Raw genomic sequence first — 27,829 nt, 5'->3', positions numbered from 1 at the left:
CTGTGAAAAAGGCTGACCGCCGAAGAATTGACGCGTTTGAATTGTGGTGCTGGCGAAGACTCTTAAGAGTTTCTTGGACTGCCAGAAGATCAAATCAGTCGATATTGTCGACCATAAACCCTGACTGCTCATTGGAGGGTCAAATTCTAAAGTTAAAGCTCAGCTACTTTGGTCATCTGATGAGAAGAGAGGAGTCGCTGGAGAAAGATTTGATGTTGGGAAAGGTTGAGGGTCGCCGGAGAAGGGGTAGGCAGCGAACGCGATGGTTAGATGGCATTCTCGAGGCATTGCAGATGAAGCTATGTGATGTTAAGAAGATAGTGAGAGACCGGAAAGCGTGGCGTGACATGGTCCATAGGGTCACGAAGAGTCGGACACGACTGAACGCCTGAACTGAACTGAAGTATATAGCGGGTAATATCGATGAATTCTATAGTATTAATGAGAGGGTGGCAGGCATCGTAATTAGGCTTAATAAGCGGTATAAACTGAAGGTTGTACAGGTCTATGCACCTACATGTAGTTATGGTGACCAGGCATTTGAAAGCTTCTACGAAGATGTAGAATCGGTAATGCGAAAAGTAAAGACGCAGTATACTGTACTAATGGGCGACTTCAATGCCAAGGTAGGGAAAAAGCAGGCAGGAGACAAGGCAGTAGGTGACTATGGCATTGGTTCATAGGAATAGCAGGGAGAAGTTACTAGTTGAGTTTGCAGAGCGCAATAACTTACGAATCATGAATACCTTCTTCAGCAAACAGAAGAACCGGAAATGGACATGGAAAAGTCCGAACGGGGAGACTAAGAATGAAATCGACTTCATAATGTGTTCAACCCCCGCCATTATGCAAGATGTAGAGGTAATCGGGAAAGTGCGATGCAGTGACCACAGTATGGTGAGGTCCCGAATTAGCCTAAATGTGAAGAAGGAACGCAACAGATTAGTAAGAAAGAAACCAATCAACGAACTAGCGGTGAGGGGGAGGGCAGAAGAGTCCAGGATCTCACTACAGAATAGGTATTCAGCTCTAACCGAGGATGGCGACATTATACCTAGAAGCAAGGAACAATAATTTCAGAGATATCATTACTGCACTCTAAGAAAAAAAGGTGTGATCTTACCCCTTTAGGGGGGTAAGTCCACTGACGCACTGGGGAGCCCCTTTGGGTGCAAAGTTACACCCTCGACGGGGGCTTAAGTGTAAGTGGTGTAAAGTTTACGCTGCAAAGGGGCTAACGTTATGCCATGTGGTGAAGTGCAAGTATATGCTTCTGGGGTTTAACGTTGCCCTCTCTCAGAAGGACTAAAGGTTAGGCCATGAAAGTGCAAAAATATGCTCTAAAATCTGGTGCATGTTTGCCCCCAGCTGGAATAAGCTTATGCTTAATCCTAAGGCGTAAACTTACCCTCACAGGGTCTGTATTTATGCCAGCGTAATGAGCTTACTACAGCACCCCGTGAGTGCATCTTTGCACCCTATGAATGGGCGTAACTTTGCACTTTTACGTTCATATTTATGCTTCGTTTGGAAGGGTAATGTTACCACCCAGAGGAATAAAATAAATCCATACAATAGTATGTTTTTACACCCTTTTAGGGTAACGTACACTGTAAACCACTTTGCACTCTTAAGGGTATATTAGTCATTTACCACCCTTAAAACACCCATGTTTTTTCGTGAAATGGGTGTTCTTAATTGTTCGCACCTATTTTACCCCCACTTGGGATTTTTGGGCTGTTGAAAAGGTTCATTTAGTAAAATGTACCCCGCCAATCTCTAAGGGTGTAAGGGTGTTTTGATATTTTTTCATTATTTACGAAAACTTCAGGACAAAGGAAGGGATCAGCGTGGATTTTGTTTGCAGAATGATGAAGTCTGTTATAGTAATTGTGAAAGCAGTACAAATGCTGTCACGGTGCTGATATCATGTGCTCTTTACTACACGTTCAGGCGCTCATTTTTTTTTTTTTTTCGCAAACGGTTGCAAGAATGAAAAAAAAAATACAGTATGCGGGGTTCAGTGTCCATAATTAGGCTATATACAACAGTTACAGCTAGGGAGCGTCGTGCGTAGTAGAGCAATCCGAGATTAACTTGCAATGCACTACACATTGGCATTGTAAACATTACATGTTTTTAGTATCCATTCCGGTAGCCTTACGAAATCTGAGAACTGCACTACGCCGGCCAGAGTCCATGCATCGGATATAACATCAAGCCAACATATTCATCCACCCCGTTACCATCGTATCGCGGGCTCAGAGTGACGGCGCCAAACGGAGCGTGCAATGCCGTTGCGAAATTAAAATTTGTCCAGCACTTCTTTTGCATCCTGACGATTTAGGAGAAAATTGCATATACTGCAGGCGCTTTGTTAACTACATGCGCAGCTCGTAAACGTTACTGCATGTTACTATTTTATTTGGCCACATAATTAACGCGTAGACCACCAACACTCTATCTCACTTTACGGCTTTCCTGCCTCGCATGACTTCACTACGAGTAGCCAGATGCGCACATCACTGCACCGGCACTTACACGTATTCAGCCACGACCTGCTGAAAAGACCTCGGACGAGAGCGTTACGAGGCGAGTGGCCGTCGGAAAATCGGTCTTCCGCAACTTCGCAGGAAGCCCTGCTTGGATAGAAGGCACCGTACAAAAAAGACCAGGGCATCGATCTTGGCTGATCAGGTCCAAACCCGGAACGGTTCGTCGGCACCTTGATCACAAAAAGCCAGGTGCTGAATCCTACCCGACGGAAGATCCGCCATTGAACGATCAGACCAGCAGACCAGCAGCAAGCGAACAACAGTCCACACTGCCGGCTCCTTACATGATCGCGACACCACAAGCGGAAGCTTCGCCTGAGGCCAATCTGCCTACAAGCGCCCCACTCCGAACATGGAGAAGCTGAGGCCCGACAAAAGGACTACGCAACACAACCCTGCGACGACCAACAAAACGAGTCCAGGCATGATCAAGCTTTGCCAAGGCCTCAATGTGAACGTCGTCCACCCAACCGATACGTTGACCCAGTCTAAGGGGGAAGGGGTGTTGTGTACGCGAACCGACGCACTGCCACACCGCCTCCTAGCAAACGGACGCACGGCCGCTCCAGTTGCAATGCCTCCTTGCAGCTGCGAGCCGGCCGCTTCGGAGGGACCAGCGGGGATCCCCCCTGCCTGCGCCGACGACGACGCGCGGATGTAATCGAGCCGTGCGTTGCCTCGGAACTGGACCGTCCTGGGACCATGTGCGCGACCCAGGGCACTAGAAGCAATGCCTTCTTTACAGGCGCTCGCGCTTCTCTCTCTCCGTCTCTTCCCCTCTCTCATAAAGCACAATAAAGTAGTCTCTACCCAGCAACCGAATCGAGAGGTTCCTCGCTCGCGGGGCTCCGACGCCCCAAACATAACATGGGGCATCACATATTCAATTTCAGATTGGAAAATGAACATTCAGTTAGGCTCAATTTTCATTTATCAGTAGTTTTTGCGGTCCATGTACCTATAAAACTGGAGGCCGACAGCCTTTCTTTAAAGCTCCTTGTTACCTCGTTATGGGCGCATATGAGAGAGCGCTTTGCTTTGAAATGAACTATTCCATGTTTTGGTGTGGGCTTGCCTCTCATTCTAGTGCATGCCGTGAGACTGACCTTCGTGGCGACAGAGCAGATTATACACGCAATTGTAGCAATTGTCAGTGCAGAAACAAGGAACTGCCTTCTCGAGAGTCAACGAGAATCAACCGCCCGATATAACGCAAGGCGACGGGCCACAGAATTTCATCCCGGAGATCTCGTCGTGCTCGAAGCCGGCGCACGGAACACACGTGACGCGCGCTACGAAGGACCCTTTGAAATTACAGAAGTGATGAGCCAAACCTAGTAGTCATAGAAAGACTACACCACGCACCTGGTAAAATCAACCGAAAAACAGTGAACGTTGAACAACTGCGGAGATACAAGTAGCGCGATCTCGTCGCTAATGAGCTTATGCCATCTCCCCGGAATGCTTGCACCTGAGGACAGGCGCATATTCGGGAGGGTCGTATAAGCGCTACGCCGACTACGCCGACCAAAGTGCCCGTTTAGGCATTGTCTACCTTGACCATCGAACGCTGACGCCGCTATCCGACACCGCACCCAGCCAAGGCTAAAACGAACTTTCTCACGGCCGTCGGCGCAGCACACGAAACCGCAGGGCAAGATCACATGAGGAGAGAGAGCGAGCCGTCTCTGACGTGTGTGTGACTGGTGTACGTGCCGGTACCAGGGATTCAACCGTGGGAAGAACGGATGGGAAGGTGTGAAATGTGAATACTGAAAGAGTCAGTCGAAGCTGGACCGAGCGATAGAACGGATACGCATCACAACAGCGTAGTTCGCACAGGCGCGTTCTTCTTTCGGACTGACATCCACCTAATTTTTTTAATTCGACCTCAATAAATTAGTTCCCTTAATTTCTTTGAGTGTCTGCTAACACAATCGTTCCGGCTGCTGCTGCTGCTGCTGTACGAAAAAATACACGTTTCGTCTCGCGATAAACCGAAACCGAAAGCGAGGCCGCATCGCTGCATGTCTGCCGCCAGGTGGCCATCGGTATCGTCGTGGTCACGTTTTCCCACCATTTTGTTTTACAGCGTGTGGCATGGCGGCGGTGCGTTGTCCACGCCAACGGTATTTTCGGACATATTTTGCGACGTATTGAAGTGAACCGTAGTGTTTTTGTGTGCATATTTAACTGCAAATGCGAGTAGTTTCGTTCACTGTTGTCAGTGTGCCGTCTGACATACGGAACAGAAGTGGCCCTCGAAGTTCCCTATGAAGCTTTGCGTTCTTTGTTGTCTTCACGACGATGCTCGACCCCCCTTTAAAGGTAAGAGATCTTATGTATTGGCATATGGTGAGTGCTAATTTTAGAACGCATGTTTTACAGAATGTATGCCTGTCATACTGCTGAGTTCGACGTTCAGGAAATTGCAAGCGTTACAGACTTGTTCGGAGCTCTCCGCAGAAAGCGGTTGCAACACTAACGGGGAGGGGAGAGGGAGGGGGGTGCGCTGAACAGTAAACATAGAGAAATCATTCGATTTACACGATTATAACTGGAAGCCATGCATCCATGTTAGAGATTACTAGCGCATACTCTTTAGGACCTCTGCGTTCTGCCAGATTTAAAATGTGACAAGCTTGAAAGGCAAGGAGAATGCATTTGGTCGATTTTCATCTCGCCCAGAGGTCCCTTCGCGCATGTCAATTTTTACTGTCATAAGCACTCATGGGCTGTATTTTAGCTCTATGTGATACATTGCGTAAGCACAATATTTGAGAAAAAAATTTCTCTATCTTCTGCACAGGCATTGGCCGCTGGTTTGTGCATCTGATTGCTTTGCATTTATTTCATTCTGTCTTCAGCTTAAGTGACATATTATGCCGCACGTTCCTTCTAAAAGTCGTCGGCATAGTAGTAGTAGTAGTAGTAGTAATACTAGCAGTAGTTGTAGTAGTAGTTGGCACAGCATGCCGAAAAGAGTACATAAAAATTTTGATCATGGTAATTTGGGCTTCTAGTGATAGATGATTGATTGGCGTGGGATAGGTGATGAAGAGTTGATGCAATTATTTTAATTCATCATTGATGAATTAAAAAATAAATTTAAAACAGAGGGTTTAAAAGCAAGAGAATGCTCAGACAAAACGCTTGATGTTGCTAATTAAGAAAATATAGTGTATAAATGACCAATTTGTTAATTGAAACAAAAAATGAAAATGCATTCAATGTTGTCAGACTGCTTAAAACGGAAAGCGAGTGTATTGTGGTGCTAAGTAAAGGTGTATAAAAGAAAAAAATGGGAAGTGAAAAATATTGTCCGTGTGTGAAAAACTGCTGCGTGATAACCTCTACAGAGCTTCTTTTATTTATTCTCTCTTCTGCCACATATTTGTTCTGGCCGCATTGCTCAGTTGTATTTATGACGGCATTGCATTATGTCTGCAGGACATACCACATGGGAGCTCAGTGGCAACTGGAAAATATTCAGGAGCGGCATGTGAACCAATGGTGCGTGTTCTGGCTGTAGTACCTCTTTTTAAGTTGGATTATGTGTTCTCCATCCTACATAAGTAATGCAATATGTATGTAAGCACTCTAGTAGAACTTTTTGCTGTGTTGGTGCATGTTATGAAATAAAGAAGCGTCAACAATGAACAAATACAACTAAGTGTCACGGACAACTTGTATGAAAGAGCACTGAACAAGGGTAGAGGGAGATGCCTAAGTTCGCAGGTCAACGTTCTGACCAGTTGGCTTGTCTTCATCTGGGCGGAGAAATCATCACTGGCAGAGGTTTAAATACGCTGAAGAAAAGCTGAGGAGGAGGAGGGTGCATGAGAAGAAAGTAGGTCAAGAACTGAAAGAAAAATAGAGAAAACATTTCTTCAGTATGGATTTTTCAGCCTGGAATCTGATCCTGTGGCCTGAAAAAGAAATAAAAGTGGCAGCAGCAGGAAAAACTACAATGCAGGGTAGATGATTAGTCAGCATAGTCCATGGTTTCACGGACTACCGTCTGGCAAAAGGCGAACATTGCAGAAACAAACATACACTCTCCAAAATGTTTTAAAAAAAAAGGAAACATGACATTTCGGGGCCCGTGCGGGTCCCTTGATCACATGGAGCGCTGCGTGGAACTAGGGCAGCTTAAATGCGATAAAATTGGGTAGTGTCCGATTGTAGATCTCTGGAAGATTTCCACGTGTCCTATTAAAAGCATAACACGAGGCATGCTCTTAGCAGGACACATGTAAATCTTACAGAGATCTACAATCGGTCACTATGAAATTTTAACCATATTTAAGGTGCTGTCGTTCCGAGCAGCGCTTCATGTTAACAAGGGACCCGTACCAGCCTCGAAACGTGGTTTTCCTTTTTTTTTTTTTTTTTTCAGAAGGTTGGAGCGAGTGTACGCTTGTTTCTACAGTGATTAGTCAGCACCTAAAGCAGTTTTAGTGCAGACACACTTTTCTTGAAAAGCAACATGCATTCCAAAGGGGCCTGGTAACTGATATCTGCAGGGGAACGATTCTCAAAAGCTTTTCCCAAAGGGGGAGAAGGAAAAAGAAACAAAATATTAACAGGACAGTGAACGATATACCTGCCACTGTGGTTAACTGTCCTGTTAGTATTCTTTTTTTATGTCCTTCTCCCTCATCTGGAGAAGGCTTTTGAGAATTTTTTTTTGTGTGTGTGTGCAGTCGGTGGCCGAGCGGTTAAGGCGATGGACTATATATCTATGCAGGGTGTTTTGCTGGGCTACTTGATAGTTGTCAACATTATGATATCGCAGTGCTGGCTGGCAGATGAGAACAAAATCAAAAGCATATTTAAACCCTTGCCAGTGATGCCCGCTCTGCCCAGACGAAGGCAAGTCCACTTGTTGAAATGTTGGCTCAACCTGTGAACTGAGGCTTCACCCCTCTACTCTCTTCCAATGCTCTTTCATGCAGTGTAGCAATCTTCTTCCTCTAATTCTACATGGACAACTTGTAGTGGAACTTGTATTCGTTCGTCATTGGCGCTTCGTTATTTCATAGCAATATGTATAACTGTGTACTAAATACCTTATTCATTCTTTGTAGTTGGATTTCAGCCGAGACTTGTTTCAGACCACTTTGAATATTATATTGAGCATCAATGTTCCTTAAGACCCTGCATTAGGTGAATGAAAGGCAAAATATGAGGAGAGGTTATCATTGATGTAAATGTCAGCAGACAGAAATGGAGCTTCTCATGGCTTCTTTATTCATGTGTCATTAAATTGGGAATTCTTTAGCACTCTCATAATAACTATTTACTAATGAATGGCTACGGCTGTTGCAAAAGCTGATTGGTATTGAAATCGTGCTAAAACAAAACGCTAATGCACTATATGCTTACATTGAGGCCTGTATTTGAAACCAAATATATTGTGAGATATGCAAGGGCCTCAATATGACCAAATTAATTCAGGCTCAATCGTTTACATAATTCATTCAAAAAGGCCAAATGCTGAGGCAAATATAAAGTCCTAATTTATCAGAGGTGAGAGTTGGAAGAAAAAAAAGCCTTTACTGCAACTATAGATGAAGCCACAGCTGGACTCAATTGCTGTATGAAGCTGCTATAACATTCCTAGCAAGCTAATTTGTATGGAACCAAGAGTCTGCATACTAATATGGCCTGAATATCAGTATTATATCATTAAAATAGATCGAACAAAATTAAGGCAATAAGCTACATAAAGTCAAAGGAGACTGAAGAAGGATTGAGGTGCAGCCGCAGTGTGCCAGTGGATGTTTTTACATGTGAACTTGTCAATGTCTGGGCAGTGGTGTAGTTTGTTTTTGCTTCCCAAGGACTAAGGCGAGTAGGGAAGGAACAAAAAGGTGCTGCCTTGGATATGGCCTTATATTAGCATGGAACTTGTGATCCCATAACCTGAAGAAAATAAAAATTTTGCAGCAGCAGTTAAAGAGCAGTGCATTGTACAAGATAGATGATCCCTTAACCTGAAGAAAATAAAAAATGTTGCTGCAGCACTTAAAGAGCAGTGCATTGTACAGAATGAATAGGCGCAAGAAGCAGGTTGGATGTTTGCATGTGTTTGTAGGAGAAAATTGATGATTTTGTAGGTGAATTGCCAAGGGCCAACTTAGCTGCGAATAGCAGTAGGTACTGTGAGAAACAGATCAGACAGAAGGCAGGGAAGAAAAAGATGGAGGTTCTAGGAAGGTATTGCTGAGGAGTCTGGAGGGTGACATTAAGAAAGGAATAAATAAGGCAGAAAGGAGATATTTGAACAGAATGAATTATGTTACGCCGCACATGCAAAGGATGAAATGCCAAAAGAAAAGAGACAAATGCAAGACAAAGTGAGAAGCACCAACAAACGTTTCAAAAAGCAATGCAGCTCATACTGTAGAGGGGGGAACAGTTTTGAAGAAACAGTTGATGAATAGAATAGATGAATAGAAGATCGTTTGTAGTGCAGGTCATCCTTTAACGCATAAAAAAATTGCGTATTGACATATTAACATTATTTACAGGGAAACTTGGTAGACGTAGTAGTTTCTGAACAATATTCCCCTCTAGATACCTTCACCACAACTGCAAGGTATGCAAGGACCAATATATGTATCGTGTGGCTTGGTAATACATCTTTCCTCTCATGCACACACATACTGGGTTTCCTGAAGAATGTATTTCATTAATCTTAGTTGCCATTTTTCTTGTGATATTTGGCAATTGCAGCATTCACAGCAGTGTTAAGACTGCCATTCAGTGGAAAACATGAAGGCATGCTAAAAAAATTTGGATTGCTCAAAATGTGTGACAGCCACTTAGCAGCGGATGCAAAAGAGCAAGGTGTCTATGTGTTTGCAATGTCAGTGCGTGAAAACTTTAAGTGGTTAGAATTTTGAGAGCCCTCCACTATGGTGTGTCTCATAGCTTGAGTCGCTTTGGGGTATTAAATGCCCTAAACCATAAAGAAAAAAATGTTTGACATCAGTGTGAAGTGGCTGAACTGAAAATCATTGTGCCATTCATAAACTCTGACTACAAGGCCACTTCTTGCCTGGAACATCATTACGACTTGTAAGTGTATAAAATTAATGCAAAGCAATTCGGGAGAAATGGCAGTCTAGATCACGCCGTGCACTGATGCAGTGAGGTTTCATTGCCACTGCACTATCATGCTTTACTCTTTAAGTGCTTCCTTGGTAAGGGTTTACTTAATTTGATATTATTCAGAGAAATATAGGAGCAGATGCCTACTGCGGTCCTAGTTTCTAACATATGGCTGTGATTTGGAGCACTTCCTGAGTGGATATTGTAATCATGCAAGTCTGCTGCTGCATGCAGTAACTGTTGCAAGTTAACATCTCTCCTTTGTTTTGCCTTTTTTTTTATACTGGTCTCTTTGCAGTTCCTGAATGACTCAACCTTATTAAGAACGATGGGCTTATGGCAGTGGAACTGTGACATGAAAGTGGTTCTCCAGGCTAATGCATGGGTATTGCCCCAAGACACAACAAATGTGAGTAGTTGCAATATCAATAAATTGCAAGATTGAGTGATGCACTTTACATTGTTCATAGAAGTAGCAATAGTGGACCGAGCAAGACTGGGCTCATAGGCAGCAAGTAGGAGTGACAGGTGCTTTATGAGAATGATGAGTGTGAATAAAAGCTTATATTGCCCATAGTTGTTTTAGGCATTGGTTTTATGAGAACTGAGCTGATATTGGATATGTCTAACCTATTCGAGCATATCCGATTGGGGATGGGGAACATCCAGAATTTGGCCCCCTGGACCCCCAAATTTCACTTCATCAGTTGCGACCAAAGTCGATTTTGATATTCAGCTTTAACCGAGAATGACAACTTTTGTGTATAAATGATGAGTGATACCTTCAGTGATATCACTACTGGGTGCACGGTAGAAGTAGGTGGTAGGATAGAGAAGATACCGGTAAGCTGTCTAATGAGACTAAATATTTGACTAAGAATTGCCAAAGTATAAAAGCTTCCAAACCAATCGACAATAAAACTGGCAGAGCTATCAAAGGTAATCAACACGTACAAAGTGTCCGATGTAAGCAAGTATTACATAAAGAAAATTGAGCGTGTTTTAAAGAACGGGCAGCCTTAAAACGGTGAATCTATGTATCATCCGAAGTAGTCAGGACAGCAAGATTGGCTGTTGTAAAAATCAATCAGACGTTCCACCAGTGACGAAGAACGAGATTGAGAAAGCTTTAAAAATTATGAAAAGGGGGAAAGGAGCTGGGAAGGATCAGGTAACCACAGATTTGTTGTAGACTGGAGGGATACCATGCTAGGAAAGCTAGCCATCCTTTAAGTGTAAGGCCTGGAGTCATCAACTGAACTGAAATCATGGAAGATTGTTAACACTATCTTAATTCATAAAAAGGGGAAGTCAAGGACTTGAAAATTATAGACCAATCAGCTTACTATCTGTTAAATATAAGGTTTTACTAAGGCAATGGCTAACAAAATTAGGTCAACCTTAGACATTTGTCAAGCAAAAAAACAAGCAGGTTTTAGGAAAGGGTACTACACTCTACTATCGATCATATCCATACCATAGTAAAACATACATTTCAGTTAGTTGGTACATCTTCGAAAACTTTACCAGTGCTGCGATAGGGGACAGAGAGCAGGAACTACAAACGCTACTAAGTGAAGGTTATTTGAAAAATACACAGCTATTATACCGACAAGACAACCAAAAGTGCATGTGCTACTCCCCCCCCCCCCTAGAAAAAATATTAGGAATCCAGATAAGAACTTTTAGTCGTGTATATTTACTTAAGGGATGGTTATGTACGTTTTGCCGTTCTTCTACACCTAATAGGCATCATGCAATTCCATGTGAGTTGATCTTGAGGTCTGAATAACTTTCGCTCTTTAAAAAAAGAGGAGTGCATGCTTTTTTATTTGACACATTAGGCACACTTGGTTTGTTCAGGTGAGTTTCAGTAATGTAGGGCTAAATTTGACGGAGCACTATTCAGAGGCGTTTTATGTTGGCGTAAGTGCGTGTTCATGAATTTCCCGGTTTGGTCTATATAGTTCTTGCCAAACCTAAAAAGGTATGTCATTGACCACTCCCTCTTCATACGGCACAAACTGCAACTCATGTTCCACTTGGCAGGCATTTTTCCTTTTGCTTCATTTTTGTTTTCATTCTCTGGCTCTTCAGTCAACAACAGCACAAATTCTTACTAGCTTATTAGGAGCTGGAAACAGCAATATAATGCCAACTTGTTTACGCCTATGGGATAACTGATGGATGTATATCATCACTGCATACTTCTTTTTCTTTTTGCTGGAAGGCCCCTGTGGATCATGTTTACCAAACGACTATCTTTTTCAGGATTTTATTGCAAGCATTTCAAATGATTCGGAAAGCCGGCTAACCTGAGCCTATGGACCTGCTGCTTGAAACGTGTGTCTAGCATGGACGCATGATTTATTAATCGCTGATCCTAAGCATGCCACTGCTATGCCGCACTTGACTATCTTCAAATGTCCTGAATAATAAATAAGTAAAGGCTTTTCTGACCACTGTAGAAAGGAACGACAAACATGATCTTCGTTCCCTTCCATTCAAACATTCAGGAATTGGGGCTAATTTCTGGTATTTTGACTTTTTTCCAAATTTTGATGTTTACTTCCGAAATACAAAATGAAATCAGCTCCAATCTTGGCTGTTGGAAAAGAAGGAAGATCAAATTTGTTGGTTCTTTCTACATATGTCTGAAAAGCCTTTACTTAGTTATCATTTAGAGCATTCGAAGATAGTTAAGTGCGGCATAGCAGTGCCATGCTTATCAGCGATTACTAAATCATGCATCCACGATATAAACAGAAGTTTCAAGCAGCAGGTCCAAAGGCTAAAGTTAGCCGGCTTCCCAGATGACACGATAACACTTGCTTGCAATAAAATCCTGAAAAAGATTGTCGTTTGGTAAACATGATCCACAGGGGCCTTCCAGTAGAGATAAAAAGAGGTATGCAGTGATACCATACATCCATCATTTATCCCATAGGCTTAAACAAGTTGGCACTAGATATGCGGTTGAGGTATTATTTTCGGCTCCTAATAAGCTAGGAAAATTTCGTGCTTTTTTTTTTACAGAAGAGCCAGAGAATGAAAGCAAAAAAGAACAAAAAAAGCCGGCCAAGTGGAATATGAGTGGCATTTTGTGCCATGTGAAGAGGGCGTGGTCTATGACATATCTTTTAAATGCGTCAAGAACTATAATATGGGCCAGACCGAGAAATTTATTAAAACGCGAAATGTCTTTGAATGGTGCTCCTTCACCAAATTTAGCACTACATTACTGAGACTCACCTGAACAAGCCAAGTGTGTCTAATGTGTCAAAAAAAAGCGTGTGCTCCTCTTTTTAACCGGGCAAAAGTTATATTCAGACATCAAGATGAATTGACATTGTATGAAACCTATTGACAAGAACAGCAACACGTGCATAAGCATCTGTTCAGTAAATACACATGAATGAAATTTCGTATTCGGATATATAACTAATGTCTCTTCTTTTTTTTTCTTTTTTTTTACGGGGTAAGGAGCAAGCGCTTGCACTTTTGGTTGTCTTTCGTGAGTATATTGTGTGTTTTTCACATAAACTGCAGTTGTTAGTAGCGCTTCTTCCTTCGCATCTTTGTCCTCTGTCGCAGCACTGGTATTAGAATAGAATAGCTAATAGAAAAATGCTCGGTATACAACCAGACCTTACACATAGCATTCTTTGATAGAGAATAAGCATTTGACCCAATAGAAACCTGCAATCGTGCAGGCATTGCTCACTGCAGAATCTTGGTGTAGACAAACCGTATGTGAAAGTACTGAAATATATCTGTAGTGGCTGTATAGCAACCATTATTCTGCATGAAAGAGGTAGCAAAATTGCAACACAAAAGAGGTGTTAGGGAGGAGACACGACTTCGTTAGTACTATTCACAGCTTGCTTCGAGGAAGTATTCAGACTTGTAATGGGAGCATTTAGGGATAACAGTTGATGGGAACCACCGAAGTGATCTACAATTTGCTGATGACGTTGCATTGTTAAGTAATTCAGGGGATGAACTACAAAAGATGTTTGGTGACCTAGGCAGGGAAAGCAGAAAGAAAAGTGGCCTGAAAATCAATATGTAGTAGACTAAAGTAATGTTTAGCAGCCTCGAGAAGGAACAGCAGTTTACAACGGGCAATGAAGCACTGGAAATAGTAGGCGAATATGTCTACTTAGGACAGGTAATAACTGCAGATCCGGACCATGAAAGGGAATTAGCTAGGAGAATAAGACTGTAATGGACTGTATTTGGCAAGTACTAGCAGATTTGACTCGCAGCTTACCGAAGAGTCAGAAAAGTAGCTAAAGTTAATGACATTCTAGTAAAAATCAAGAAGAAATGGACATGTGCCGGGCATGTATTGTGGAAATAGGATAGCTGATTGTTGCTTAGGGTAACAAACGATTTCAACTACTGGAAAGCATAGCAGGGGATGGCAGAAAGTTAGGTGGGTGGATGAGGTGTACTTTGCGGGGGTCAAATGAATGCAGCTGGTACAGGAAAGGGCTAATTGAAAAAATATGGAGATATGCCTTTGCCCTTCAGTTGGTATAGGCTGGCTGATGGTGCTGTCTAATGTAATTTGAGTATGACCAATTTAGATGACCACATGGTGATTGGGAACCTCCACAATTCGGCCCCCTGGACCTCCAAAATTTGATGAAAATCAATGTCTGACCTAATTTGAGTATGCCGAATTCTGTGCATACCTCCAAACAAACTCAGGTCCTATCTGAAATTTAAATTCTAGCAATTTTGTCGAAAATTGGTGCCTAATCTTATTTGAGTGTGACCAATTCTGCGATGACTTTAAAATTTAGGTAGGCCATGTCGAAAACTTGGCCAACCTCTGGATTCCTGAAATTTGACCTCATCCAAATTTATCCATATTTTATGTCTAGCTTAATTTCAGTATAGCTAACTCAGTTGTGATTACCAGATTCAATGGGCCACTCCCGGATTTTGGTTTCTTGATTACCATAATTTCAACGATAGAAAGGGCAACTAAGTAATGGTTCTAGGCAACAAAACACAGGACTCGTAATGGAACGAGGCACGGAACTTGAATGCTTTTGAATTTCGTCACATGATCAGGCTTAAATGCATTACTGTAATCTTTTATTCTAGCACTGTGGCTGAAGCACCATTAGAGGGAAACTCCCTAGTGGTGGAATGGCTCCTCTGATATCGTGACATGAATGTGTGGCCATCTACTAGGGCAATGCATACATTTTAGTCACAGTTTGTAAGCTTCCAAATCTTATCACCTTCAGATAATTTTATTCCTGCTCTCAGTATTTTCACTGACGCAGCTCCGGTTTTTGGTGGACAGTGAGCAGTAGGATGCTCAGAAGATCTTATTGTCAGCTTTCATAGTGCCTTGTTTTTTCTAAACCAAGCCTGGACCAAAACCTTAAATTTGGCATATTTTTGTGTCTTTATGTACAGACATCCAAGCTGCATGCATCTTTTGCTTGCTGTCCAAACATCTGGATCAACCGAGAGCAGAGGGAGCAACTTCTGTGCCTTTGGTGAGTTAAGCTAGCATTATGCTGTACACAGTGTGTGCTAACTGAAATATTTTTTGGTATTTAGACCCTCATATACTGTTGAAAGAAATCGTAGTCTCATTTCATTTGTAATATTTGTAATTATTATGTGGAGCCTGAAAGATGCATTTTAGATTTGGACGCATGTTATTTTGTATTTTTGCACATATTATTCGAGCACAGCTATGCAAAAACATTTGAAGATAGTAATCACATTCCTGTGTGCATGAGAATGAAGCATCAGTTTTGATGGTACATTCCTCCTCAGGACTAAGTTCCAATGGTAATGTGCATAAGTAGAACTCTTTAATTATATATGTGACCAGGACCCATACAGATCTGGCTATTGGTACAACATATTTTATTCAGTAGGATTTTTGCACTCAATAAAAAAATGCCTTCTACATATAGATGCCTGAAGAGGGACAAAAACCAAGGTACTGAAGTAGTGCCGCAATGTTCCACACATTTGTGTCTGATCTGGCTGTTCGAAACACTGCACTCAATATGATAGCCAGGAAAAATTGATTAAAATGGCTTATAGACTGGAATTAAAAAAAGAAAAACCTTAGACTTAGACAGTTTTTTGACATAAATTTTGAAGATGGGCTGCTTTGTTGTGCCTTGCAGGTTCCAAAGTGTGAAATATTTTATCAAACTGCAGTAACAGCTTTTGCTGATACAAATTTGTAAGCCAGTAAATGCTGTCATTTGTAGAAATAGCGAACATTTTAACTTCTGTTCTTCCTTTTTGTTTCTTATTCAGGACAAAGAGAAGCTATATACACCATGCATCGGATTCACCAGCATCATCCTCGCAGAGGCACAAGAGATTTTTTTTTAATTTTGTACTCAGAGTTCCAGACATCATAGAAGGCATTATAAGCATAAATGGCAGCACACTGGCTTTTTGTATACTTGATCAGGTATTTTTAGGTGTTTATGTAACAAAGGCGTGATGCACATCATCCAGTGCTTCATATCAGCACATCAAATTGCTTTTGCCTAAAGACCAGGCCATGGTAAAGCACATTGTTTTTGCCATTGAGAACCTGCTCTTCTAGCCTTGAAGCCAAAGTCATATTTTTGATAGCATGTATCTGTCTGTCATGTCCCCTGAATGGTTTCAATAAATGGTTTTCCAAGAGTACAGTTTCATGTGTGTTCATTCTCGTTGAATGTTTGACATGTTTTAAACATTCTGAAACCAAGAGAAAGCAGCTGTGTTGTCTGCAGCACATACTGGATATTTTGGGAAGTGCAAAGCCTTGATCATTTCACTGAGCATTGCTTAGCCACGCAGTACGTAGTAAAGAAATTTCCAAAACGAAAAGGACGGTATAAAAGTGCAAAATTAAAAAAAGGGTGTGAAGGTAAAAAATGTTTTTTACACCCATTGTGAAAGGGTGTAACTGGCATAAAACACCTTCCCCAGTTTCTGCTGCAAAAGGGAAAAATTATGAAACATTACCCTTTATAAGGGTACATTTCAACCTAAAATTACCCTTTCTGGAGGGTGTAAGGGTGTTAGTTCCACCCTTAAGGGTGTATTTTGGTTTACAGTGTAGTTTTCCTTCAAAGGGCACATTTGCGCCCTTTTAAATATACTCTAGGTGCACACTGGTACGCTAGTAATTTGAAAACTACCACACTTCGACTGATTGTGCAATCACAATACGTCGCCGCTATCGAAGCGATACGAGACATCCATTTTCTTTATTTGCAATGCAAGCAACCCCGTTTGGCATATGTGTGGTAATGCTGCCTCCGCTGAAATATTAGACAGCCTTAACATACGCTCTATACAAAATAAAAACGTTTGGTGAAAAGATGTATGATGTCTTCGTCAGCCGGTCAGAGACGCCCTCGCTTCCGCAATGTTGGTTTCTTCGTGCTAGAGCGACATATTGTGCCGGGCCATGTAGCCATTCAGGGTGCAGTTTGCACACGGATATTAGTACATGAGGACGGAAGGCAGGGTTTTACTTTTTATTGCGTTTGAAAATGGCAGGATAACCGAGCAGTCTTTTGTCATCGTCGTGGTTGAATCCATACTCCGAAGGAACCTGTGTGAGAGAAAAATGAGATGGTGAGGGAGTACATACATTCAAAATGTATACACATGCAAGCGATGGAAACACCTCGGCGACTAAACTGCGGCGACGTGGCAAAAAAAAAGAAAAGAAAATGGAAGCGTGTTGGAACCGCGTCGCGGCTGCAGATACAGCAAGCGCTTTCTCTTGCATGGGAAACATTTTTCCAGCACCGCACTCTTCATGTGGCCGCCAAGCGAGGAACGTCTGACGGGGCGCGGGTTACCGAGGATCGCTCCTATTTTTTCTGCACAAATTCTTTCGCAGTAGTGGTGCCGGCCTATTTTCCAAGTAGTATAGTTAAGTGCGGGGCTACTTTCAGCTAGCATGTGTAGGGATGCTTGAGGCATCTGTGGACGCACCCTGATGTACCTTCCACCTGCACTTGACCTGCTTCATTCATGACAGCCCTGCATTCAACTACTGCACTACTGCTCAGAAAATAAGCCCACTCAACTATAGTGAAAAAAATTTGCTGGAAATATTCTCGGGAACCTCGGTAAGCCGTCCCGTCAAGGATACTTCACCTGGTGGTCACAAGAGGTGTGCACCACTGAGAAAAGGTCCGTTATTGTGCAACAGGCCAGGGCGTCGGTAACTGGAAAATCGTGGAAAATCACGCTCAGAAATCTCCTCCATTTTCGCAAGCATGGTCATCAAAAATGGTAGATGAGGGGGCTTTGTGTAATCGCAGGAAGCTACTGCAAAAATGTCCATTATGAGACATGCAATTAACCTGCGCGAACTGGCCTAAAGTGTAAAGCTGTGCGCAGTATTCTGTTAAGCGGTTTTACTACAGGAGAAAGGATATGGCCAGATAACTCTTGAAGGACATGTCCCAAAACTAGACCAAACTTAGGTGTGCCTAAATAACAGTGCAATGAACAAGGAAACACGCAGAAGAATGGACGGACACAGGCGCTCAATAACAACCGAAATTTTAACATATATTAACATGCATAAAGGTGTGAAGCCAAGGCGATGCTGTGCGATCACCAATAATAGTCTAGTAATCGCCCTAGCTCCACCTCTTTATGCATGTTTAGATATGTTTTGCTCGGTAATAAAATTTCAGTTGTTGTTCTTCGTCTCACAAGTTATCTGTGACACTGCAAAAGGCAGAGGAGCCCTAGAATTGTGCTCCTATACTGTTACTCCCGCCAATTTGGTGGCGAGAGCCGCGTAGGAGCACAATTTGCCTATTGTAGTGCGTGTGATCCTGCTGCAAGCATCTTGTGAGACGTAGTAGTCAGCGCCAGTGTCCATCCATTCTGTGTTTCCGTGTTGTTCCTTGCGCTGTTCTTTAAGAATGTAGTACCGACTAGCCCGGCATCTCGCACTTGCAAACTTAGATAACCACGAATATTGATTACGTAAGTGCAATAAGAAGGAAATTCTTACGAGTTTAGTTAACCACCAAATTAGCTTGATTAACTGATTAACCTGTATCCTGATGTCAACAATTGCAACTTGAAACTATCTCAATATTACAAAAAGCAGTTTTAAAACTTCTGGCTCACCTTCGCTGAAACACCAACTGGCCTACACATCTACCCTGCTAAGACATGGTATACGTATGGGGGGTCACTCAAATGCAGTCACGCCTGCTGATCATAGAGATTGGGACCACTCGAACCTCGGACTCAACACTGTGCTCACTATTGCGACGCATGCTGATTAAATGAGTACCGGCTTAAACCCACAATAAGGGCAGCAATAAGTTTGAAAAATGAAACTTACAAGCACCATGCGCCGGTTTACGTTGACCGCTGCCGCCGAACCTGTTGCTGTCGCCCATCATTGGCATGCGTCATGGAGTCCGAAGCTGGTCTTCGTGACACGGCGCCACCGCAGCAGCAACCTTTCCAGTCCATACTTGTTCTCACCGCTGGCCCAGAGAATCTGTTAACGTGCCCTCTCCTCCGCTGCTGCTTTTGGGCAGCCCAAGACTGTGGCAGCACTAGAAGATGCGTACCTCTTGCTTTATCCAAGCTCCACGTCGTCGCTGATTGCAGAGTCGTCGTGAGCTGTGCCCTTAACAGAATTCTGCCGCGTCAGTTAATTTAAGGTTACGTCTCTACAGGGGGTAGTTCCCTGCAGTGACAACGAAGGACTTTGCTCGCACATATCTATTTGCATGTTGAGTATGATACAAATATTTACAACTCAAGGGCAGTGCAGCCCATAGGCATAATACTGAGACCACTCGATGCTTCCGCGTCCGAACAGGACATCGCTTCTGCTGGAATGACTCGTGACCCCACGGGCACGGAGCCTTGAGAGGTGTATGTGTCCAGAGCCACCACGTGCTCGCCGTCGAAAAGAGGCACGCATTTTGGGCTCCCTGGGCCCTGCCATATTGTTCAAAATGAACAGTCTTGTGTACCCCGCCTAGGCACTGTGGAAGCTACAGCCAAACTGGTTTCCGAAAGTCCGGCGAAAAATGACTTCACGCTGGAAGAAAAGAGTTCCGGGGAGCAGCAGGTTCTTCTGATTGTTCCTTACCCCGCCTCCGTCATTGGCGCTTGAGATTCAGTGTCCAAAATTCCCATGTTCACTGGAGGGTCAAGCTTATATGGACAAAAGAGCGTGCGTCACCTTGGCGCTGTGTCATACGGCGAGCGAAGGAATCAATGCCCAGTTTCCTGAATTCTCGGAACTAGAAAGGATAAGTGACCGCATGCAAGTATCACAGGCTGTACGTGGCTCCGCAGGTGGCCAGCTGGCTGGTCTTTTGTAAGTGTTCCACTCAACTTATGCTCGAAAGTATCGTGTCGCACAATGCTGCTGCAAACACGTGTGTGCTGCATTGAAAAACGCGAAGTGCCTGGTGTGCGGCGTGGCGGAAAACATGCATGCGTCGTGTTTCATCACAAAAGCGCCCGAGAAGCTATGATTGCAACCACCCGACAGCGTGGTGCAGCAAGTACGAAACACGCCGAAGCACTGCGAAAAGAAAGAGCCCTGGTAAACTAGGAACAATAGAGCTAGCTTTTGGGGCAGTTTGTGCACCTTAAAATTGTAACAAAATAGGGGTACCAGCTGAAACAAAAGACACAAAGGACGGATATAAAAGAACCTGCTTAAATCGGAGCGAATGAAAAAATTATGAATGATGACATGCCAAAATAACGTCTCCTGCAATATTAATAAATAGCACGACGACATGGTGTACGCATTGTTTTCTTCACCTTCCAAACTGATTAGCCTATCCTTGAAAATTGAAAAAAAAAAAAAAAGGAATGAAGAAGGGAGCATGTGTGTAGAACAGTAAATCAAGCAAATGAAAACCTTGGTCGAGGCAAGATGGGTTATTTACCGCATTCCGATGACCCGTAGAAAAGTGCGTTTATAGGACAGACAGGCAGGTAGGTGCCTTAACTGCGTTTGCAGAAACATAAGAACTCTCTAAAAGAAGAGACCCAGGAATATACAGGGCGTTGTACAATTACCAGCGCGCTGTAGAATGCTCCTCCCAGCTAAACCGCAAAATCCTCGCAGCTCGAACTTCGCGCAAAAATGGCATTTCGCCGTTAATATTTTTAATACTAATTTTTTTTTTGAAGAACTTGCTTGCTTCGATCAGATGAAGTCGAATATTCCCATTATATGCGGCGGCGGCGATGCAAGACAAGCCACTGCCTCAGCGATAGCACCGGCATCGCCGCCGCATACGATGGGAACATCCGACTTCTGATCGAATCAGGCAAGAACCATACCATCGGCAAAATGCCATTTCTGCCCGAAATTTGAGCTGCGAGGATTCCATGGTTTAGCTGGGAGAAGCATTCTACGGCACGCCGGTAATTGTGCAACGCACTCTATTTAGCAGTTCATTGCAGCAGAAGCAACGAGATGAAAAAGAAAAAACATACCGACGTTCGAGCATGTCATCATTTTATAGAAGAAAAGGACCAGACGAGGTGTGTGTGCATATATATATATACATATGCATACGTGTGTGTGTGCGTCCATTTGTAAACTAAGAATGTCCGACTGACATACTTTCTGCGGTACGGTAAATTAGGGTGAAGAAATCCTTATTTACAGTGCAGCTGGTCGCATTTAACAAAAAACCGAGTAGAAAACAACTTTTGATGAAATATGTCCTCGAGTGTCCCAGCTTCAGCTGCCCATCAGCCTGCCACTAGTTAACGCTATAAAATAAATAATCTAAAGCCAGGATGACACCAAAGCTGTAGACGCGATAGCGCCTTTAACACGCAGTTTTCATTCCACGAATGCTTGCCGTTAAGAGACGCAGAGTTTGGCAATGTGATGAACGCCTTTAGTTGGTTTGATTTGGGGGAAAGGAAGGCGTTGTATCTGTTTCACTCGGTGAACGCCGAACTTAAAAATGAAAAGCAATAAACTGGAGTAGAGCCGCCCAAATACTTAACTGGCGTGCGCATGGCGACCTCCTTTTCTGTGCTCCTGCGCCTTAATGCGGACAATACTTGCCAGAAGATCAAGATTACGCAAGAGCTTTGTGAGCGCTTTCTTATACTTGAACTTTTCGCAGGTTAGCTGCTCTGTAACGCTCAGAATCACAGAAAGTGCTGCCGTCACGAGCGTCAGTTAATATTTTGGCAGCTGTACATATGTCGTTGGTTCGAATCTCTGTCGCAAACTAACCTTCAACATGACTAGAAGATAGATGCTAAATGTGACGCGAAAAGGGTATGACACCACACTGAAAGCTGTATAAACAATCGGTTTTATCACTATTTTATTATAAATCAGAGCATATATTTTTCCGCGAGTTGCGAGTTTCGGCGACGACCATGGCAATGGCGATGCCTTTTCGACCGAACGAGCTGTATGCACTTCAGGTAAAATCAAATATGTGCATAATTTTGTTGCTGAACACCCCCCCCCCCCCCCTCCCCAGCACCTATTTCTCTCTTTTCTTTAATTCCACCTTCCTTCTTCCCCTTACGGTGTGGTTCAGGACTCTACCAAGAAGTGTGACAGATAATGTGCCTCTTCTTTCTTTTAAGAAGCTTAGGAAATACGTTTGCACAACGGCCCGTGACTGTTCGCTGTGCAGTCGGAGCGGCTCCACTAAGCCTGAAACAGGCTGTGTACTGCCAGAGCATTACTCCCACAAGCAAAAAAAAAAAGTATCTGCTGTTTCATTACAATTTAGAAGCAGTATTGCAGTCATGACGTCACCCCATAGAAACCACGACACACCTGCAGCTTGCAGTTCGTGACCGGGGAGAGGTAAACATGAAGAGGGACCCAAACCGCGCGCGAGAAAAACGGTGGCGAGGGTGGCACAAAAGGCGTCCCCTCTCTGAAAGCGACGGTGCGGGAACTAGACATGATGTGACAGAATGCTGCATGAGCGCCCCATCGTGACATGTGCTCAAGCTAATCACCCCGCTGTTTAAGGGGCAGGAACATACACACAAACACACAAACGCTGGTAGAGAGGGTAAGTAGGGTTACAGTAGGGTGCAAGTTTTCTAAGAGGGGGTAAGTGAAAAGGGACCTGCTTCCAGCAGGTGCAAAGTTACCCCCAAGGCCTTCTAAAGGGGGTAAAGGACCATGCTATGCCCTTTTTACCCCTTTCGCACACCCTTTTTTCTTAGAGTGTGAGTGCGCGGTAGAAGTAGGCGGTAGGACAGTTAGAGAGGATACCGGTAAGCTGTCTAAGGAGACGAAAGATTTGATTAAGAAACGCCACAGCATGAAAGCTTCCAATCCAACAGACCGGATCGAATTGGCCGAAATATCAAAGCTAATCAATAAGCGCAAGGTGACCGATATAAGGAAGTATAACAGGGAGAAAATTGAGCATGCTCTAAAGAACGGGGGAAGCCTTAAAGCGGTAAAGAAGAAATTGGGCATAGGCAAAAACCAGATGTATGCGATAAGGGACAAGGCGGGCAACGTCATCACGAATATGGATAAGAAAGTCAAAGTAGCCGAGGAGTTCTATACAAATCTCTACAGTAGCCAAAGTAGTCAGGACCGTAATGAGATTGGCGGTAGGGAAAAACATTCAGACGTTCCACCAGTGACGAAAGACGAGGTCAAGAAAGCATTAGAAACTATGAAAAGGGGGAAATCAGCTGGAGAGGATCAGATAACTACGGATTTGCTGAAGGACGGGGAGGATATCGTGTTAGAAAAACTGGCCACCTTGTATACGCAGTGCCTGGTGTCATCGACGGTACCGGAACCATGGAAGAATGCAAACATTATCCTCATTCATAAGAAAGGGGACTCTATGGACCTTAAAAATTACAGACCAATCAGCTTACTGTCTGTTACGTATAAGGTATTTACTAAGGTAATCGCTAATAGAATGAGGACAACCTTAGACTTCAATCAAGCAAATGATCAAGCAGGGTTTCGGAAACGGTACTCTACTATCGATCATATCCATACCATCAATCAGGTGATAGAAAAGTGCTCGGAATATAACCAGCGCTTATACATAGCATTCATTGATTACGAAAAAGCATTTGACTCAGTTGAAACCTCGGCGGTGATGCAGGCATTGCGAAATCAGGGGGTAGACGAGCCGTACGTGAATATGTTGGAAGATATATAGAGTGGCTGCACAGCAACCATAGTTCTGCATAAAGAAAGTAACAAAATTCCCATAAAGAAAGGTGTTAGGCAAGGAGACACAATCTCCCCAGTACTATTCACAGCTTGCTTAGAGGAAGTATTCAGATACTTGGAATGGGAGCAGTTAGGGATAAGGGTAGATGGAGAATACCTTAGTAATCTGCGATTTGCTGATGACATTGCCTTGCTAAGCAACTCGGGAGATGAACTACAAATTATGATTGATGACCTAGACAGGAAAAGTAGACAGGTAGGCTTGAAAATCAATATGCAGAAGACTAAGGTAATGTTCAACAGCCTCGGGAAGGAACAGCAGTTTACATTAGGTAGCGAAGTACTGGAAGTAGTAGGCGAATATGTCTACTTAGGACAGGTAGTAACCGCTGATCCGGACCATGCAAAGGAAATAACAAGAAGAATAAGATTGGGATGGAGCGCATTTGGCAAGCACACGCAGATTATGTCTAGCAGCTTACCGGTATCGCCAAAGAGGAAAGTATATAACAGTTGCATCTTACCTGTACTCACCTATGGCGCTGAAAAGTGGAGGCTAACCAAGAGAGTTCTACTTAAGTTGAGGACAACCCAAAGGGCTATGGAACGAAAAAGGGTAGGGGTAACATTAGGAGATAGGAAGCGCACAGAGTGGGTCAGAGAAATAACTCAAGTTACCGACATTCTAGTGGAAATTAAGAAGAAATGGACATGGGCAGGACATGTAGTGCGAAGAGAGGATTACCGATGGTCGCTTAGGGTAACAAACTGGATTCCAAGGGAAGGAAAGCGTAGCAGGGGGCGGCAGAAAGTTAGGTGGGCGGATGAGATTAAGAAGTTCGCAGGGGTCAAATGGATGCAGCTAGCACAGAACCGGGTTAAGTGGAGAAATATAGGAGAGGCCTTCGCCCTGCAGTGGGTATAGTCAGGCTGATGATGATAGGCGTATGCTCCTATTTTAGGCGTTTCGTTCGGAACTTTGCGACCATCATTGCCCCTTTGACGCGACTTCTCAGCGCTCACAAAGGTCGTTCTGCCTGGCCTCCGGCTTGCGATGCTGCTTTTACGAAATTGCGCACGATACTTACCTCACCACCCGTATTGCGCCATTTTGACCCGGCTGCTCCTACTGAAGTGCACACCGATGCCAGCGACGCGGCCTCGGCGCTGTTCTTGCCCAACGAAAACCCGGTGCTGATGAATACGTTGTGGCGGACGCAAGTCGAACTTTGTCCAAGGCCGAGACCAACTACTCGGTGACAGAAAAGGAATGCTTGGCCATTGTTTGGGCGCTTCAGAAATTTCGGCCATACTTGTATGGGCGCCCATTCGATGTTGTTACAGACCACCACACTTTGTGTTGGTTGTCTTCACCGGCCGTCTCGCCCGCTGGTCGTTTAGACTGCAAGAGTATGATATCCGAGTCATCCTTCGTACAGGGCGCAAGCACCCCAACGCAGAAGCTTTGTCTCGCTCGCCGGTGCCGCCTGACGCTCCGTTGTCACCTGCCTCCAGCATCGCCTTGTCTTCCCTGTCCATCGACGACATGCCATCAGAGCAGCGCAAGGATCCGTGGCTAACATCACTAATCGATCTTCTTACGAACTCGTCACTTTCACCGGCTCCTCGCGCCCTTCGTCGTCAAGCGCAGCATTTCGCCCTTCGTGACCGTCTCCTCTATCGACGCAATTATATGCCAGATGGCCGTAAGTGGCTGCTCGTCGTACCTCGCCACCTCCGTAGTGATATATATGCGCATTTTACCATTACTATCTGCAGTGTATTTAAGACTTATGAACGGTTGCGACAGCGGTTTTACTGGAGCGGTATGTACACCTTCATCAGTAAGTATGTGCGTTCATGCATCGATTACCAGCGTCGCAAGCCTTCTCCTCTCCATCAGCCGGCTCCACAACAGCATCTTCCGTGACCGTACCGGCCATTCGATCGTGTTGGAATCGATATGTATGGACCTTTGCCATACACACCTGCAGGGAATCGTTGGATCATCGTTGCCGTCGATCACCTTACTCGCTATGCGGAGACAGCAGCACTTCAGGATGCCACCGGACACAATATCGCGTCCTTTCTTCTTCATCGTTTCATTCTGCGGCACGGGGCCCCTCGTGAACTTCTAAGTGATCGAGGCAAGTCTTTCCTATCCCAGTTTGTCGAAGCGTTCCTGCGCGAATGTCAGACCATCCAACGGACAGCCAGCGCGTACCACCCTCAAACCAACGGCCTCACAGAGCGCTTTAACCGCACACTGGGTGACATGATGTCCAAGTACATCGCCTCCGACCACTCCGATTGCGACAAGATTCTCCCATTTATAACATATGCCTATAACACCGCCGTTCAAGCAAGTACCGGATTCTCACCATTTTTTCTGCTGTACGGGCGTGAACCTTCGTCTCCACTCGACATCATCCTCCCCTACCGTCCTGATGTCTCAGAGTATACATCACTTTCAGCAGCTGCCAGGCACGCTGGAGAATGCCGCAAGCTGGCTCGCTCGCTTACTTCGGACGAGCAAGCCCAGAAGAAAGCGCACAGCGACCGCAGCCACCCTGTGCACCAATTCTCTCCCGGTGCTCACGTATGGCTCTGTGTCCCATCGACACCACCAGGTCTGACCAGCAAGTCTACTGCCAAATACCACGGACCCTATCTAGTGCTCCAAAAGACGTCTCCCGTCAATTACCTAATTGAACCGCTAGCCGCTTCCACCGAGATTATTCACGTCGACCGTTTGAAACCTTATTACGATCCCGGTATCCTTTCGTCTCCTTGAGTTGCCAGGACGGCCCCTCTTTTCTGCGGGGGCCAGATTGTAAAGAAGTAGTTCCAATTAAGCGGACAGATCGCCGAGAAAGAGGAAGTGCCTTTTGCGGACTAGCTGTCTACAAGCTGAGCCCCCCCGCTCCGGTCTTGCTCGCTACCAGTGCCCACTACAAGTGCCTGCATCCCCGCTTAACAATATATATAATCCTGCTCTCTCAAAATCGCCGTTCACACTTCTTGCACCGCAGACTTTTTTTACCTAGTAAATGTTCTGCTCACAAGCATCCTGCACAATATTGCGCTACTTGGGTTAGTCATTTCTTATAAATAAATAAAGGGTGGCGCTGGTGAACACTCAAGGTTTGTATACAGACAACTTAAATACACAAGCAAGTAGCAGGGGGGACAGCGGCCGATGTAGCTCAGTTGGAAGAGCACCGGACGCGATATTCGGAGGTCGTGGGTTCGGTTCCCACCATCGGCACGTTGTTTTTTCTTCTACTTTGTGTTTAATTATATTTCCCCTAAACAGATTACATTACTAATTTCTGTGATTATCCAAGTAAACATTAAAAAAAAAAGACATAGAGTACCATCCCCAACGCTTTCCTTGGCCTCGCCGACTGTTGGCTTCTTTCCTTCACACACACACATATATATATATATATATATATATATATATATATATATATATATGTGTGTGTGTGTGTGTGTGTGTGTGTGTGTGTGTGTGCGTGCGTGCGTGCGTGTGTGTGTGTGTGTGTGTGTGTGTGTGTGTGTGTGTGTGTGTGTGTGTGTGTGTGTGTGTGTGTGTGTGTGTGTGTGTGTGTGTGTGTGTGTGTGTGTGTGTGTGTGTGTGTGACATATATGTGACAAAAATGCCCTGCATCGCTGGACGTTAAAGAAGACAACAATCAGCAACAGTGACACAGAAGAAAAAGTGGTAGCAACGTGTGGTGCTAGAAGAAGGATGCTGCTGTGCTTCTGTGCTTTGTGTGCGGTGTCACATATATATATATATATATATATATATATATATATATATATATATATATATATATATATATATATATATATATATATATATATATATATTGATACGTGGCAAGGTTAGTGCACGAAGGTTAGTCCAGGATGACACAGCACACAAGACACAGTA

At 44.0% G+C, this 27,829-nt stretch overlaps 2 protein-coding genes across 2 annotated transcripts in view; one reads left to right on the top strand and one right to left on the bottom strand.

Moving 5' to 3' along the window:
- Nucleotides 1-27,829, bottom strand: part of LOC146197739 (cation-dependent mannose-6-phosphate receptor-like) — an 80,640-nt gene that overhangs the window by 44,073 nt on the left and 8,738 nt on the right. The gene's annotated exons all lie outside the window — the stretch shown is intronic.
- LOC146197740 (uncharacterized) lies at nt 4,628-16,361 on the top strand. The gene is made up of 5 exons (XM_084599650.1): nt 4,628-4,883; nt 6,006-6,068; nt 9,973-10,083; nt 15,114-15,196; nt 15,981-16,361. The coding sequence occupies exons 1-5, from the start codon at nt 4,863-4,865 to the stop codon at nt 16,171-16,173; spliced, it is 471 nt and encodes a 156-aa protein (XP_084455776.1). The 5' UTR covers nt 4,628-4,862; the 3' UTR covers nt 16,174-16,361.

Source organism: Amblyomma maculatum, chromosome 3, assembly GCF_055883805.1.
Source record: "Amblyomma maculatum isolate TAMU_Amacu chromosome 3, ASM5588380v1, whole genome shotgun sequence".
Lineage (NCBI taxonomy): Eukaryota > Metazoa > Arthropoda > Arachnida > Ixodida > Ixodidae > Amblyomma > Amblyomma maculatum.
Note: the sequence above shows the minus strand (reverse complement) of the source record. Positions and strands in the feature narration are given on the sequence as shown.

Excerpts from the sequence above, each read along its gene's own strand:
- LOC146197740 (XM_084599650.1), top strand. The coding sequence starts at position 4,863 with ATGCTCGACCCCCCTTTAAAG. Across the intron at positions 4,884-6,005 it reads TGCTCGACCCCCCTTTAAAG|GACATACCACATGGGAGCTC; the intron begins GTAAGAGATCTT and ends TTATGTCTGCAG. Across the intron at positions 6,069-9,972 it reads GAGCGGCATGTGAACCAATG|TTCCTGAATGACTCAACCTT; the intron begins GTGCGTGTTCTG and ends GTCTCTTTGCAG.